This window comes from Clarias gariepinus, chromosome 25, assembly GCF_024256425.1.
Source record: "Clarias gariepinus isolate MV-2021 ecotype Netherlands chromosome 25, CGAR_prim_01v2, whole genome shotgun sequence".
NCBI lineage: Eukaryota > Metazoa > Chordata > Actinopteri > Siluriformes > Clariidae > Clarias > Clarias gariepinus.
Window position 1 is genome coordinate 6,653,319 of NC_071124.1, and position 17,739 is coordinate 6,671,057.

General features: G+C 38.6%; 1 protein-coding gene across 1 annotated transcript; it reads right to left on the reverse strand.

Moving 5' to 3' along the window:
• Positions 1 to 4,902: 4,902 nt before the first annotated feature.
• On the reverse strand, positions 4,903 to 17,675 carry LOC128513216 (galanin receptor type 1-like). The gene is made up of 3 exons (XM_053486915.1): positions 16,959 to 17,675; positions 14,011 to 14,076; positions 4,903 to 5,733 (listed from the first exon to the last, which is right to left on the reverse strand). The coding sequence occupies exons 1-3, from the start codon at positions 17,673 to 17,675 to the stop codon at positions 5,416 to 5,418; spliced, it is 1,101 nt and encodes a 366-aa protein (XP_053342890.1). The 3' UTR covers positions 4,903 to 5,415.
• Between the last annotated feature and the right edge of the window lie 64 nt (positions 17,676 to 17,739).

The window sequence follows — 17,739 nt, forward strand, 5'->3', positions numbered from 1 at the left end:
TCAAAACCAGTCACTGAGGCACTTTTAGCATGAAAATACATCTAATAAGAGCACTATATACCTCTTTATTCTGTATACAGTGTCACAGGGGGCTTGGAGCCTATCCCAGGAGACTTAGGGCACAAGGCGGAGTACCAATTAATCACCGGGCACATACACACGCTCATCAGCTTATATACACACTACGGGCAATTTGTGAGGAAACCCACCATGCACACAAACCCAAATCAGGGATCGAACTAGGATGGCGACAGTGCTAACCACTAAGCCACAATGCCATCTTCTTATAATGTTATGCCATCTTCAACAACACTTTCTCTCCTTATCAATTGCTTCTAAGTCTTTCCGAATTGCCTCTGAACCGTCTGTGATAGAAAGCTAACTAGGTCCTAACACAAGACTGAATCCCAAATCCTTCTTAGCACACTAACTCTTCATTTTACTCTATTTGGGATTCAACCCTGGAACCATGGAAGTTAGCTGATTTTCCTTTTTTTTCCCTTTTGATTTTTGCAAAAAAAAAAAAAAAAAAAAAATGATTGAAAGTTAGCTGATATTCCAAAGGGGGAATATAAAGTAAATCTAAAAGTTTCTATAGAACTATTCTTCACCTCCATGGTTTATTCTCCTCACCTTTTGAGTACATATGACATATGTTAGGTTGCTAACTGTCAATCACCAACTGCGGAGAGAATGTTTTGGTGGATAAATATAACAGGTTCAGTGAAGAAACAAATCATAATCTAATGATAATAAATAGTGTTTGTATAAAAGCAATATCACAACCAAGGTTGTGGTGTTGTGCTGAATATCAGCACAGCTGTGATATCGTCAGTACCCCATGCTGATATTCAGTACATCAGCACTCCTCCTCGTGTGATATTGCTTATTGCTAAATTATGTTGCTGAGTCAAATTTTCATGGACAGTTTGCTCGGTTCCTCAGCCATATAGGTCTTTGATTTGTTTTTCTCTTTACCCTGTTGTGTCTTGTGTTTATGTATTATCCTCAAATATTCACAAATATCATACTGAGTCCACACACTACACTTGCTGCATTTTTCTAATGTTCCCATCTTAAACCCCCACACCCCCCCCCACCCTCCCCCAGGGAGCCTTAGAGCCATGGTAACATCAGGGTCTGTGCTTATGCTTCTTCTAATACACAGCAGGTGTTTAACCAGATAAATGTCTTCATCGTGCATGTTGGAGAACCAGGACCAAAAGGCAATCAGGATAAGAGTCACTTCACTGCCTCGCAGGCTGTTCAGTGTTATGAAGCTTGACTCACCTGCCATGCAGGGCATCTCCACAAAGCACAGAGCCATCCTAATTAGGCGGTATTAAAATGTGTTTTGTGTTTCAATATCACATCTTCCAGCTGTATCACATCTGTCCTCCGCTCAGTCGTGTACAAAAAAAATAATGTTTAAAGATGGTTTGAAAGCATACACTTTATCTGACATTTGGCTTATCTTATTTTATAGTACATCCTCTATGTTGCTAAACATTATGAGCAAGCTTCTTGTTACTTAAAAATGTCTTGTAATAGTGAATTTTCTTTTTTTTCATTTTAATCAGGGGAACTGCAATCCACAAGAACTCTGGGAGGCAGGTCCTCACACATCATCTCCATTTAACTGCATAAATGAAACCATTCCACTGTCTACACAATATGTGTTTTTCTATAAATCAATGAGGGGCGTTCGGGTCAAACCAGGATTTTTGATTAAAGTACAGTGATGAGCAGCAGTTCAGCATACGAATTGTGCAAATGTTTTAAAGGAGGCCATCTGTTCCAGTGACTCAGAGGCTATCGCAAGAAATACTTGAAAATCAATGGATGGCTTGTCGCAAACTTGCGGAACAGAGGCATGTGGGAACTGTACACATAATCATTCCTGAATACCACTTGCACATTACAAGAACTCATCTGGGAGTTATTGCCACATCCCCCATATGATCCTGACCCAGCTCATAGCCATTCCCCCATATTTGCGCCATTATAGGAGTTCCTGGGGGGCTAGCGTTTCATATGGAAGCAGGCAGTCCAATCATAGCCCCGGCGTACTGAGGAAAGTTTATACCCTAATCATATCCAAGCACTGGTGAAAAATCAAAAGTCCCGGTTTGACCTGAACCCGTATACATTCTTATATGTATGTATGTTCTATGTGTATTTAAAGCAGACGAAAACTGAAAATGATTAACTGTCTGATTGATTATTTTTAGTGATTGGTATTGTATTTTGGTACTTTTATCCTGTTAATAAATACTATTTTATTCATCTAACTCATAATCAACAAAGGCAAAACACATTCATATTAATTCAGCATGCATCACTCTTGTTTACGATGTAATTAACAACAAGTAAGAAAAAACCCCGAATGAAACATTATTAGGAAACTGTGCTGATTAAACTACTTCATAATTTGAAACAAGCGCAATACAGTGATTCATCTCTCCATCACTAAATCCTAAAACAATATAAAAGAACAAGACGATAATGGATCTTAATTGTGCAACTGAATAACTAATTATAAGATAACATCAACCTCTGAGAGAACATAAAGCTGATGATAACGATTGTGATGATTCTTTATTAACTGATCTATAATAAATCACCTGGTGAAAGCTTATGAGGTTATGTGTCCATGATATACAGTAACTGCTCACAGGTCTTCACTAATATGCAGTCATTCCTAATTACATTAGAATTAATAGACGCTGGAGCTGCACTACATCACTCTGATAAAAGACTTTGAAAGAGGAGGCGGAGGTCCGGAACGCAAAGCAATTTTATTCCAAACTTGGCTGAATAATCTTCACAAATATAAAATATCATGTTTTCAATAATGACCCAAACAATTATAGCATTCAGGCAGTATTTTAGGCAGACTGATATAATTTCATTTATAATTTAATAATCAGATGTGTGCCTCAGTCTCAAGTTAAATACACACTATGGACTACTAGTTATCAGGGAAAAAAAAAGAAACTTATGTGCCATTGCAGTAGCCTGAGTGGCCGAGTACACAGTTTTACAAGGTTCTCCATGAAGAGAGGCACACACACATTTCCTTTCAATAATATACAACACTGTCACAAGGTCATAAATAAAGCAACAGTAAACACGTACATACAGTACAGGAAACATGCACAGCGTTCTTTATACAAAAAAAACATATTTACAGCACTGGATCGTCGCATAAGTTTTGCCACTTATTCAGTAAACATCCTAAATCATCCATAATAATAAAACCACCTGCCTAATATTGGTCAGATCCCTCTTGAGTCACCAAAAAAAAATAAAATTCTCAGCCCTCAAGGCTTGGACTCCACAAGACCTCTGGCACTAAGGTGCTAGCAGCAGAACCCTTAAGTTCTGTAATTTGCAAGGTGGGGGCATTCTTGGATCAGATTTGTTAGAGCAGCATATCCTACAGCTGCTCAATCACACTGAGATCTGGAAACCTGAAGGCGGAATCAACACCTTTATTATGTTCCTCAAAGCATTACTAAATGATTTTAAGGTCAGAAACTAGGACTAGAACATTGCCCAGACCATCACACAGACAGCTTTCTTCCTGTAGTGCATCCCAGACACATACACACACCCAGCCATCCACATAATGTAAAAGAAAACATAATCCATTAAACCAGCCAATCTTCTTCCATTGCTTGATGGACCAGTTCTGGCGTTCCATTACACGCTGTAGGAACTTTCATCAGTGGACAGTGGTCAGTCTGACCGGTCTGTGGCTGTGTATCACTACACATAGCAAACTGTTATGCAGTGTATGTCCTGACACCTTCTGATCATAGCTAGGAATCCATTTTCAGCTAGAGTAACAGGTAAGCTTTTGCTTCTCATGTGGATTAGTGAGACTTGGAGGCCCATGACTCTGTCACCAGTCCACTGGTTGTCCTTCCTTAGCCTACTTTCGGTAGGCATTAATCACTGCATACCAGAAAAACAGAAGACCTGCTATTTTGGAGATGCTCTATAGCCATCGCAATGTGGCCCTCTCAGTTTATTATTTCTTGCTTCCAGCACATTAACTTCAAGAACTGGCTTCGCCTTGACAGGTGCCAATATAAGGAGATAATCAATGTTATTCAGTTCACTTGTTAATGCTTTTAATTCCATGGCTGGTCGAAATGTTGCGAAAAAAATATGCTTTTGAAAACAGAAACATTTTCAAGACTGATTACACCTTGCGGTGATACAAGGAGGCCTAGGTTAGCTTTTGCTCAGTAGTTCGCTTTTGATTTATGGCTTAATGTTTTATCTTGCTAGATAAGCTTTTGGTCACTGATTAGCTATTCGCTCTTTAGATTTTTCTTTAGAAGTGAGGCTCCTGTAACACTGCGACGAAGACCTTGCAGTTCCCACCACGTCTGAAGAACCCAACGGGAACGGAGTCAAAATATAGAAATGTGCATTTATCAAGTTCATACAACTTCCTACTGTAGTTACGTCTCTCAATGTCAGGTTGTCAATGTTGAGATGATCATGCACCCAACAATTCAACTGAGATCCAACCAGGTTTTTAACTATGTCTGATCAGTGCTCTAACCAGGTTGCAGCTGCACCAATTGGGTGTGGGGAGGATGGCGTAAGGGGTATGGGGGGGTTAAAAAAATATGAGGTCGGAAAAAATACCAATGCTTTCATCACAATGTGATGGTGTGGGGAATTGGATCCAGTATTTCTACTGCATACTTTATCCTTATTTTGGGATTACAGTGGCAGTGTTATGTTGATCAGTACAGCCAGTCTGATCATCTAAACCCAACTCATCAAGCTTTGTGTGCAAATAAATAAGCAAGCTAGAAAAAAAATAAAAAGGTGTCGATCCTTCCCTTTTCTCCATGGTCCAAAAGTAGACATGGTGGAGCATCTCTGATGGAAAGACTGGACACGTTGAGGACAAGCAGGAGTTCAAGCTGCCGATGTCTAATGTTCATGACGAGGCTTCGAAAAGAGCACAGTTTCCCCACTGCGCAAATTATATTTCCTGCAGGGATCTCCAATACAAATCTCTACAAAGGTCGAGATTCAGATCTTCAAGTCAGCACCAGTGCTCTCATTTTCTCTATTTCATGTCCGGACAAAATACCAAAGTGCCCTTCACAATGCTCACTGTTCTTTTGCTTGTTCCTGGCTCATCCACCAGGAGTTTTCTATCATGCTGTAAACGTAATGGCTCGTCTTTACAAGTTGGATATTGACATAGAAACAAAGCTGGGGGGAAAAAATCACAACAAGGTTAGGGCAAAGACTGTACACTCAATACTCTGCATAAAGGAGGTTTTATAAACATATATAGCCATTTAACCATCTTCTATGGTCCTCAGCCCAGGTCAGTTTTTTTTTATGTTCAGAAAATAAAATGCGTACGACATGTATGTGTTAGACACTGGTGCAGTTGGTGATCGGCGGTGTCTCGGCTTTGCTGCGTATTCCCTTAACATCGTTGGATGGAGATCCCTTGTTACTCTGGCACTTGAACACTTGCTTATACGCCTTCCGGAAATTTTCAGAGAGAAAAGCGTAGATGATGGGGTTGACGGAGGAGTTGCTGTAGGCCAGGCAATGCGCAATGACACGGAACATGAAAGACGCTTGGTTCAAAGGGAACGAGCCGAACTCCACCCACAGATGGACGATGTGATGAGGGAGCCAGGAGAGGCAGAACACCACCACGACCACCAACACTGTCTGTGCCGTCTGAGGAAAAACAGACAAACATAGACAAAAGTAGATTTAACAATCGATACAATGATCCGCATCTTCATCTTGGTACTGATCAATATAAAGAAAGCCCCAGAAACATGTCGTGTGCTCGGGGAACAAGGAATGAAAAAAACACAAAGCCATCCAACAAATGCAGGTACTGTAAAAGTAGCAGCACATGTAACAGTCACTGTAACTCTTTAAACATTTCCAAAAAATCCTTTTTACCTGATTTTCTTTTAATTTTTCTCCTGACTGTGATAAAAGAACTAAAAACCTTTCTGCATCTCATTTTCATGAGAAAAGCATCTTCTTATTATGCGAAAAAAATATATTATAAAAAAACACCATAATTGATTTCATGTTTTTGGTTTAGCCTATCTGGTTGCCGTGGAAATATGCAGAGGTACCATACTGTGTGCTTAATGCCTATTAGAAGGGAATAAAGTGTATTTTCAGAGCAACATTAAGGCTTTTGGTGTCACAAAAGGAGCAAAGTCACTGAAAATGGATGAATGCGTCTGAATAAATGTAATTTGAATAAATGGTTATTAGGTGCTTTAAAGAAGTTTACCATTTGCAAGGTAATTGATGGTTATTGGCTGTAGAATTAGCTATGCAATTAGCTTCAAAATTGCTTCATTTGGGTCTGGATTAATGAAGTGCAGGGGTGCTGGATGGGATTGAAATTGCAAAAGAAAAAAGGCATCCCAGGCGTTCTGTAAAAGCCAGAAATGAATCGTTTTAGAGACATGGAAAAACCCCTGGAAAATGAGAAAAGTGAGGTCTGGGAAAAGTGTAAAAATGGGCCATTAATCGACTGAGATTGATTTTGTTTAGTGTACTGGCAGCCGAGGGAATGATTAAAGGGAGAAAATAAACCGTATTCCATCCTATGTATTAAAGAGAGAGAAGGTGAGAGCCCTGGCTACTTGGTGCTCAGACATCATCCTCTTCCGGAACATCAGTAAAACAAAAATGATCATCGTGAACTACAGGAAAAGACAAGACACGTCCCCGTCCTTGTCAACAGGACAGAGTCAGCCAGTGTTGGCAGCTTTTAATTCCTTGGTGTGCAAATTTCCAACAACTTCAAATGGCCAATTCACATTCACACAATCTCTTCGTTTCCTGCTGAACGTGAGTGGGTTCTGGAATTGCCCTGGATCAAGCAGGAATTTTTGGTTGTCAAAAAAAATGTTCAGGGGTCAGAAAGGGTTCAGGGTTAGCTCAATGATTAAGGCATTGGATTACAGTAAGTCCCCTACATACAAAACATTCCAGTTACAAACTTTCGAAGATACAAACATTAAACATAGGACACGCTTAATCACAGACGTTGGATCACATGCAAGTGCAATACCAGCCCAGGATGTCCGCCAGCAAGTGGAAAAACAGAGGCGATGATGCTGATGCCGCTAAGGAGCTTCAAGCGATGCAGATGGAGACGTAAGCAAAAATAATTGAAGAAATGGAGCAAAGTGAAAAGATGGCAGATTGGCACGATTCTAAGGAACACTGTACTGTAATATACTGTGTCTAGCCAATTGTGTTAGTTTCCTGGTATCTGAACAATGTTTGTTGGACTTATGAACAAATTGGACTTACAAACGAGCTCTCGGAACGGAACTCATTCGTATGTAGGGGACTGTACTGATCAGAGTCCCAGATTCTAACCCCAGCAAAATCCCAGGTTCTAACCCGAGCACCACCAAGTTGCCACTGTTAACCTCTTGAGCAAGGCCCTTAACCCTCAACTGCTCAGATGTATAATGAGATAACATGTAAGTCACTCTGGATTAGGGTATCTGCCAAATGCTATAAATGTGAAGTCAGAAACCAAAGTCAAACCAAAACCAACACTAAGAGGTGCGTGTCCGGTTGTATTAATGTTGTAAAATGGAGGGAAAATTAACTAAGTTACATATCATCATTCTTTTGTGTGGCAATTTATGTATTGACATACTAACTCCAAAATAGATTTTGTTAAATTCATTTTTAATTTATATGTGTTTGCATTTGAGGTAGTAAACTGTTGCTGTTTCTCTATAATCCTGCAGGTGGCATTTTCTAAACTATTCATTTAGCACGGCATCCTGTGTGATAAGAGCAAACTGTTTGCCGACTTTGTTTGGAATTGTAACAACATCTGAAAAAAAAATATCGAATTAGGATCTTTATAAAATTATGATAGTTACAAAATCGCAATACAAATCAAATCGCCATTTGGGTATCATGATAATATCGTATCAGGTGGTCCCTGGTGATTCCCATCCCTTATAATGGTATTTTTAAAATGATCTCCATGCAATTTTATTAAAGTCATTCTAAAATTTTTAAAACAATTTCTAAAATTTTTTCAAAAAAGGACTGGCTGTGGTACACACTTTGGGAAATATGGGAGCGCCAATCTCCCTAACCAATCAAACACCATGCACACAGACCTGAGGTGGGAATCGAACCCTCAGTTCTAGGGGTGTGAGGCCACAGTGCTAAAGTTTAAATACAGCAATACAAGAGCTTAAACAATTATTTTGAAATAAGACCAAACTGATATAAGATCTTGAATCAACAGGTTATTGAGAAAAATAACTAATATATTTGAAAAACTGTTATTACATTGAAATATACTGTATCTATGATGGGTTAACTGGGAACGTACAGTACAACCTCCACATACACAGGACCGCAGACGAGATTCAAACTTGGAGGTCTAAGGCTTCGGTGCTAAGCAGTAAGCATCAGTGCTGCTAAAATAATGAGGTATTAAGTTAAAATAAACACATTTAAATATTATTTTGTAATAACTTTAACTTTTCAAAATGTAAATTCCTTAAGGCCAGCTGTATGTGAAAGCTTCTCTGACTCCCCCCCTTTAAAAAAATATGTATTTTTATATTTTTCTATACATACTTTTAGCCAGTCCCTAAAGGGAAACCACAAGTTTACAACTGTCGATGAAATGCTGCATGTTAAAAAGTAGGTGTTAATAATATTTGCATAATCCTGAATCAGGCAATACTTTTCTTTATATTATTTGTGTTAAATATACCTAAACTTAAAGAAGGGATAAATCCGTCAAACTTGTGTGTACGTGTGTGTGTATCTCCATTAATTTCATTTAAATTAGCTTGAATTTTGTGATGAGGACAAGTGACAGGTGTTTATGGTCAGGCCTAGCTGAAGTTTTCTGTCTCTCTGCACTGTATGTGTGTGTGTGTGTGTGTGTGTGTGTGTGTGTGTGTGTGTGTGTAAAGTCAGATAGGGGCTGACGTTTCGTAACTGCTGTTGCCTCAGCTGTGTTTAACCGCATCATTCTCAGAGCATGGAGTGAGTAATGTCCATCTGAACACCGCTTTTAACCTTCATCAGTCACTATGATAAAGCGAGAGGCTCCACTTTGCTCGGCTCACGCGACTCGCCGGAACAAAATGAATCCAAGCTTACGCCTTTAAAAATAAACAAAACCCAAAGAGATGCTTCATCATATCATATCACTATCTTATTTAAGCACTCAGTACAGCACTTTATCAAGTTAATGTGAACAGTTTATCATTTGTATCATGTCAGACAGCGTTCGTGCTGTCCAGTCCGACAGTTAAATCAACACAAACGTGGACGCTTCGGAAAATGCATCGGGAGCTTGATAATTTATACATACAGTACAGAGACAGCTAAAAAGATCTATACACACTTCTGAAAAAGAGCAATAGTATGACGTATCTTATATTACTATAATAGTAATGCTATTATTATATTGTTATCATAATTTAATCATCTATATATAGCAAAATATAACATAGAGCAATAAATAAGTAAGTAAGTAAATAAATAAATATTCTTTTTCTGAATTGTATGTGTATAATTGACTATATTGTCTATACAGCTTCATCCTGTATTCAGGGTCGCGGAAGAAATAAACCTTTCTTCAAGGCTTTTTTGATGCTGGAAAAAAAATGAGATTTTTTACACTTAGTGACCAAATCTGATTTGTTTCCACATAGATAGATTCAATCACTTATCCATGTTGGTTATGATGCAACAAATTGTAAAAACTTGTCAGGATTTTTCCAGTAATCCAGAAAGCGTCACTTTCTGGATCATAGAGTAAACAATCCACCTAGTGTAGTCCATCCACAGCTGTGGTTATGACATGGGCAGTGATGGGTCAACTGTGAGTATGGGAAGTATGGGCAGTGGTAGCTCAGCAGGATAAGGCCAAGGAGCAAACTCCAAAACGTTTAAAAAAAAGCCAGCACAGAAGTGCCAAAACGTCCACTAGGTGCTGGATCCAAAAGTGAGTCATTCCCTATAGACCCTTATGGTAAAATGCCCAACTTAACAACAGAAATGTTTGTACAGTGAGGGACACGAATATTGCAAAGATTTCTATGAAATACATCAGATAAAATTGTTAAGCCTTAAAATATGCATAATTAAGGGTGTGACAGATTTGAGTGACTGCTGCAGGTGTCAAATCGCTAGCTATGTGCTATGCATTCGGTTAACCACAAGAAACATAGGTTTTGGATGACGTGTAGACGTGCACACAGAGACGGGAATCGAGCCTGGCCGGGAATCGAACCCGGACCCTGAAGGTGCAAGGCGACAGTGCTAACCACTACACTACCGTGCCACGCTAAGGATTAAACTTTATATTGATATACTGTAATACAGATGAGCACAGTCGTACCAGCACTGTTTGTTTTTAGTCCAGTGGTACCTTGGCATACAAACTCCCCGCCTCATGAACTTTCGCCTTAGGAACTGACACGAGGAACTTGTGCAAAAGTCCGGGAGCTGTTTAAAATTTGTTTGCCTCATTGGCATGCCAAGCAAAGTAAGTTAACCAGCTTTTTTTGTATGGTTTGAATTTTGTGCAAGCTTTAGTGAAACATAGCACCAAGGAAAAACAGGAGCCACTTTCAGTTTTGTTTTTTAAAGCAGCGGGTGCCAAGAGAAATCATAAAATAAGGTTACGAGAGGTTTAATGTCGGTTTATTTCATATTTTACTTAAAACATTTCTTTTTCAAATGTTTTGATTGTGGATATATATGCAAAAATATGATTACAGTGGTGGAAATTGGTAATATTGGTAATACTTTTGGGTGACCAGAACGGATTATCAGCTTTTACAATATTTCCTATGGGAAAATAAGTTTCAATACGAAATTAAACGGATAAAATTTCTAGGTACCACTGTACAAGCAAATTTGTGAGCCTGAAACATTCTTATCTCCACTAAAATTACTGCAACTCATTTAGTTTTTTTTACACTAAAGCAGGTTTGCTCCATTTGTTGATACTGGTCATTGATTTATCGCTCCCCTAAAACAAATGTATGACGTCTGAGTTCAGTGTTTTTCTATATATTTTCTGGTCCAACAAGGTCACTGTATTTTATGTTTTTTGTTTTGGTTGTTTTTTTATTTTTTATTGTGCACTGATTTATTAAGTAATGAAACATTAAAGCAGTTTGAGTCCTCTGAACAGTGTTGGGTGTAAGGCGTTACAAAGTAACTTGGAGTAATCTAACGCGTTAGGTCCACCATTTAAGTACTCAGTTATTTAGTTACTTTTTCAAAAATGTAATCCGTTACTCCGACAATTTATGCAACCCGTGAGCCAGACAGCAGTCATTAAGAATCAGTAATTTCAACTTCGTTGAGTGATGATGGTAGAATAATTATAAAGGTCTTGACTAAAACAACCTGCATGGGGAATCACAAAGGAGTTTTCATTTTCTACAAAAAAGTACTCGAACTAGTTACTTTTATCAGAAAGAAACACTGTAATGTAACTGATTACTTTTTAATAGAGACGGTAACAGATGGTAATTTTGTAATGTAATTAGTTACTTTCAAAAGTAACAACCCCCAACACCGCCTCTGAACAGTTTTTAGTGCCCGGTGTAAATCCTTCCATCCTGACTATCATATTAAACTGCATGAGATAAAACATTTCTAACAAGGCAGTATTTAAAACACATACACAGTATGCCTAAATGTTGTTCCCCAAAACACTAATACATCCTCTTTTTGCGGAAAATAATATAATTATGTAGGTAAACTTATTAATACAAATAAATAAAAATTTGCAAGCTTGACTATCTTACGCTTTGTTTACACCAAGTAAGTTCTTTTGTCATTAGCCAAATACACTGTTTAAAATACAATGTTTAAAGAAGATTATTACATCCGGCACATGACTGTTCATAACATCACTTTTACTCAACATTTTGATTTGAGCACATTTGAGCGCATAACACTGTCAGTTCGGATATTTTACACCCCCTTATCTCGGACTGCTTTTGATATGTTTGCTCAACCCGTGTTTTATCTCATAGTGGCGCTTCACATTACTGCTTTAATTAGCGCCACAGTTTCGGAACATATGTGACAAACTGGTTTTAAACTTCCCGGAGGAAGAATAAACATACAAAATGCTGCGTTGTGCATTTGTTGGTGTTTAGTTGAGGATTTGGCAGCTCTGTAGAGGCATTACGATCATTTCATCATACTCTTAGGGCATTGCGTTGATTGGCGCTGTATTGCCACACCCACTTTGAGGGTAAAAGCACTATATTTGTCCCAAAAAGCAATGGCTGCTGTGAGGTAATCTGGCACATAACTCATAACTTGCCTTTTACTCAACAACGTGATTTAATTTATTGCACAGATTTAACTTCAGGCAATTACAGTAGGATTGGCAAAATTTCACTAAATTTTGTTTAACCAGTTTTGCGTGATGCTGTGACAAAATTAACTGGACAGACATACAGATATACAGACAGACAGACAGTTTTTTTCTGATACTGGTTTTGGGTCCTTGTATTATAAGATATCATTTAAAAAGCGAGTTCTGACCAATGTACAAACAAAACCTTTTTATTGTATTCTATAAAGATACCATGGGTGTTCAAGTCAAACTGGCACTTATGATAAAATGTCTGTTAAATAAAGGAGTAACACCGATTACAGAAAAACTTCAATTTTTGAAACATTTGAATGGTGCAAACGTTTGAAAGAAGGCTGTACATCCGTAAATGATGATCCTGGACGAAGTGGCTCGGAGCCCACTATGGGTGTTCCCGTGAATACTCAGGCTTGGTTAAAACGTGTTTTTATAGAACATAGCATAAACAATATTGTAGTTTAAGTTTGACATGTTGTCTTGCTTACGACAGGACGTTGCTATACAGTGTACAGACGGTGTTGCAAGTCACAGACAAAATGTTTTTGTTTTCTCTATTTTTTTACTTTTGTAAGACTAAGTTAAAGGAGAATTTACCTTAATCATAGATGAGGGTTGTGTGTAGCTGAGGCACATCCAAATTAAAGCCCACAATTATTATGAAATGTGAAAGGAGTTAAGCCTGAAGATCAATTTCAGTATTCAATCTTCACTGCATGTCTCATTCAGCTACGAATGCAGTCCAACGTGCACAAAAGGTAGCAACTTCAGGATGGCGATGAAATGGCTATGAATGCTAGTGTCAAAACATTTATATAATAAATATCTGTTGCAGGATTGTGAGTCTTTAGTACTTCTTCAAATTTTATGCAAAAAAACACGATACTAAAACAGAAAAAAGACATAACATGGCTTTTAATAAAGCATACAGTATATAGTTTCGTTGATCTTAGATCATCTGATTACCTGAGGTCAGTCTTTGCTGCATCAAACGCTTCGGAAGGCTTTTCATCTCCACAGCATCATGGATTTATTTATTCCTCTCCCAGGATTTGTCTCTTATACATACATTGCACATTAGATGTTATACTGAAGTCCCCTGCATTTTGACATTGAACATTTGATGAAGTTACATGAACTGGGTTTTGAGAATCTCTCAACGTCAAGCCCTCAGCTATATTGCACACCAGCAACCATTAGTCAGACTAGGAGTCTGTTAGGTGCTTGGAAAATTCCAGCAATGCAATAATTTTTGTCTACAATCATTTTTTTTTATTATTATCTCCTAAATAATCATATTTCCAATATCAACAAAAAATAAAAAAATTATAAATGCAGGTCAACAAATTTATACATTCACAATAGACAGAGGAACCTGTGCACCACCAGAACGTAATTTAATTTTTGAAAGTCAGAGCAGCGAGTAAGGAAAGAGCATTATTTAATCAAATTCTGGCTGGAAAAAATCCTTAGGGGCTTAAAACCTGAAGGTGCAGGCCTAATGATGCCATTTGTAGCTTAATTTGTGATGCTAAAGAGCATTATTAAAACTTTAAAGCTGCATTTAAAGGCCTTACCTTCCTCTTAGAGGCCTCAGATTTTTTGGACATGTTCTTCAGCTTTTTGTGCAAGTGGTTTAAAACCTGCGAAAACAAAACACACAAAAACAGTTTACAGCTCTTACACTATGAAGTTTTCATAAATTACAACACAAATAAAGAGAATAATTAAGAGATGTTTTCAGTTGCTTTTCTGTCCTCTACATGTCTTTTCTTCTTTCCTTTCAAGCTCTTTGCTCATATAACATTCAATTATGCCTAAGGCACATGAGTGCTCATGAGTCATAATCATATAATAATTACTGTCTTTAAAACAAAATGAAATCTTATAAAGCTGTGGGAAATCCATCTTTCTTTCTGTCAGTCAGTCTATCTCTCTGTCCATCCATCCATCCATCCATCCATCCATTCATCTGTTGCACTACTACAGTAACTTAGTGTAAAAATACTTATCGACTGGAAAAGTGTGACAGCAGAGTGTCAGAGTAAACACATGGCACTTCAAGTGCACACCATAAAGCAGCAGTCTGAGGACTCTGATCTGTTACAAAGTGCGTTTCATAAGTGCATAGTTACAGTACTAGTGACTAGTAGTGACATGTGTACTGACCATAGTGTACTGACTGTAGTGTATTTACTGTAGTTTACTGACTCTATTTACTGATTGTGGTGTACAGACTGTAGTGTACTAAGTGAAGTGTACTGACTGTAGTGTACTGAGTGAAGAATCCTGAGTGAAGTGTACTGACTGTAGTGTACAGACTGTAGTGTACTGAGTGAAGTGTACAGACTGTAAGGTACTGACTGTAGTGTAGGCTACCGATTATGGGGTACTGACTAGTGATGGGTCGTTCATGAACGATTCGTTCTTTTAAAACAAGTCTTTAACGTGACTCAGAAGAATGAGTAGTCTCAGGGAGTGATTTATTTTCTACTGGGCGCGCATGCACAAAGCATCGCGAAACCTTCTTAGGAAACAGAGATAAGTACGTAGTTACCGTTGAATCTTTTGGTCCAAATTATTCGTTCGTTTGTCACGTGATTCCTAAAGGCGGTTTGCAGTGCAGTACACAGGAAACAAAATTGAGCGATTCTTTTTAGTAAGTCTTCTCTGAGTCGTTCTTTCTTTTGTCAAGTGACTCCGTGTGAGTCCTTACACTATGCAGTGCAAAAGATTCAAAAGAATGAACGATACGGACCAGAAGATATGAGAGGTGAGCTGCTCATTTTGTCTATCATAATATGTCCTTAGCTGCATTGTAATATTTTTTATTACTGGACCTATAGCCCAAATTTGTGTATGTAGACGTGTTGGGGGAAAATTTAACATTTAAGTCTATTAAAAGAACGAAATGAACTAAATGATTTAAAAAAAGATTTGTTCATTTTGATTTACTGTACTTGTACTTTGATGTACTGATTATAAGATACTTATTGCAGTGTACTGACTGTAAAGTACTGACTGCAGTGTACTGACTGTAATCTACTGATTACAGTGTACTAACTAAAAGGTACTGATTACAGTGTACTGACTGCATTATACTGTCTGTAGTGTACTGACTAATGTACTGTCTTAAGGGTACTGACTGCATTGTACTGACTGTAAGGTACTGATTGCAGTGTAGTCACTGTAGGACTGCAGTGGACTGACTAGTGTAGTGACTGGAGGGTACAGACTGCAGTGTACTGACAGCATTGTACAATCTGTAGGGTATGCTGCAATGTACTGACTGCAGTGTACTGACTGTAGGCTAAAGACTGCAGTGTTCTCACAGTACTATAGTGACTATAGTATAAAGACGGACACGTCAGTCCTCCTGTAATACTGATAACAGTGGAAAAGAAACATCATATGGCCACCTCTGATGATTCATCCAGGTTAATTTTCAGCACAGCAGTGACACTGGCATGCTTGTGTGTGTGTGTGTGTGTGTGTGTGTGTGTTTGTGTGTGTGTTTGTGTGTGCGTGCTTGTGGCAAGTAAGTGCACACTGTGCCAAAAGACCAAAGCCACCTACTCCACCTGAACACTTGATTACGATATTTTTATCTACTCTGCTTTTTTCTGCCTTTTTCCAGTTCTTTACTTTCTCACTTTCACTTCCATTCTGCATATTTCTCTGATTCTTTTTTCTTCTTTCTTTCACTCAATTTATATTTCCATTTTGTTTACCTTTGTACCTTTTCCCTATCTGTTGTGTTTATTTTTGTGTTTATCTTTTTTTCTTTTACCCAAATTTTCAGATTTGTTTCTTCTTGCTGCAAATATCCTTGTTTAAGTTTTTCATTTCTTTCTTTCTCTCTTCTTCTTTTCTTTTTTTTTTTTTTTTTTACCATTTTCTGTAGTTAATCTCTTTTCACAATTTTTCCACTTTTAATCAATTTTTTAATTTTTTTTTTAAATTATTATTATTTTGGTTTTATTCTTACCTCATTGCTTTAGTTTTCATTATTTTTCTTTGTTATATTACATTTTCTCTTTCTTTCTTTTTTCTATATTTCTTTTACCATTTTCTGTAGTTATCTCTTTTTACTAGTTTTTCCACTTTTTATATTTTTTATTATCATTGTTTTATTATTTATTCACTTATATATTTCACTTAAAGAAATGTCAGTCTTTATTACCTTTCTTTGTTATATTACATTTTCTCTTTCATGTTACCTCTCTATCTTTTTGAATTACCTTTTTATCTTTTTTCACTAGTTTCCCCACTTTAAATCATTTCTTTAAAAAAAAAAATAATCAATTTTTTTATTATTATTTTGGTTTTATTCTCACCTACTCTTTTTATTATTTTACATAACTTTTCTTTGTTCTATTGCATGTTCTCTCTTTCTTTGCTCGTTGTATGTGTAAATATTTTTTTCACTTTAATCTTTCGTTTCTCAAAAATATTATTGTTGTTGTTGTTGTTGTTGTTGTTCTTTTAATATTTGTTTATCAGTGTGTGTCCAGAGTTCACTCACGCTGGCGTAGCAGAAGCAGATGAGCAGCAGCGGCAGCACGTAGCCGAACACGAACGTGCACACCACGTATATTTTGCGGTCCCGCGCGCTCGCCCACAGCTCCCAGCAGTACGTGGCGTTCTCCTCGCGCCTGATGATGTTCTGGTGGTGCGCCACGGGCGCCGCCATGGCCAGAGACAGCACCCAGATCACGGCGATGGCGCACACGGCGTGTCGGGCCACGCGCACCCCGGAGCACCTGCGCGAGTGCACGATGGCGACGTATCGGTCCACGGACATGGCGGAGAGCGTGAATATGCTGACGAGCATGGAGACGGTGAAGAAGTAGTGCGTGAACTTGCAGAGGAAGGCGCCCAGCACCCAGGTGGGCAGCACGTACACGGTGGCCTGGAAGGGCACGCAGAAGAGCAGGTAGGAGAGGTCGGCCACGCTCAGGTTCAGGATGAAGATGTTGGTGGTGCCGCGCGGCGCTCCGGGACGTCTGCGCGCCAGCACCGCGATCACCACCGAGTTGCCCAACACGCCCAGCGCGAAGATGAGCGCGAACGCGAGCAGGGCGACCACGTTATCCGCGCCGATACCGAGCGCGAGCTTCCCCGCCTCCAGCGCTTCCTCCGTGCCGTTCTCACACCATCCCGCGGTCGGGTGGCTCACACCAGACCCGTTCATCCCTTCTTTTAGCTCCATGAGGTCCACTGCGTCCCACACACACTGCATGAAGCACTCTCTCTCTCTCTCTCTCACACACACACACACACACACACACACAATGTGCGCACTC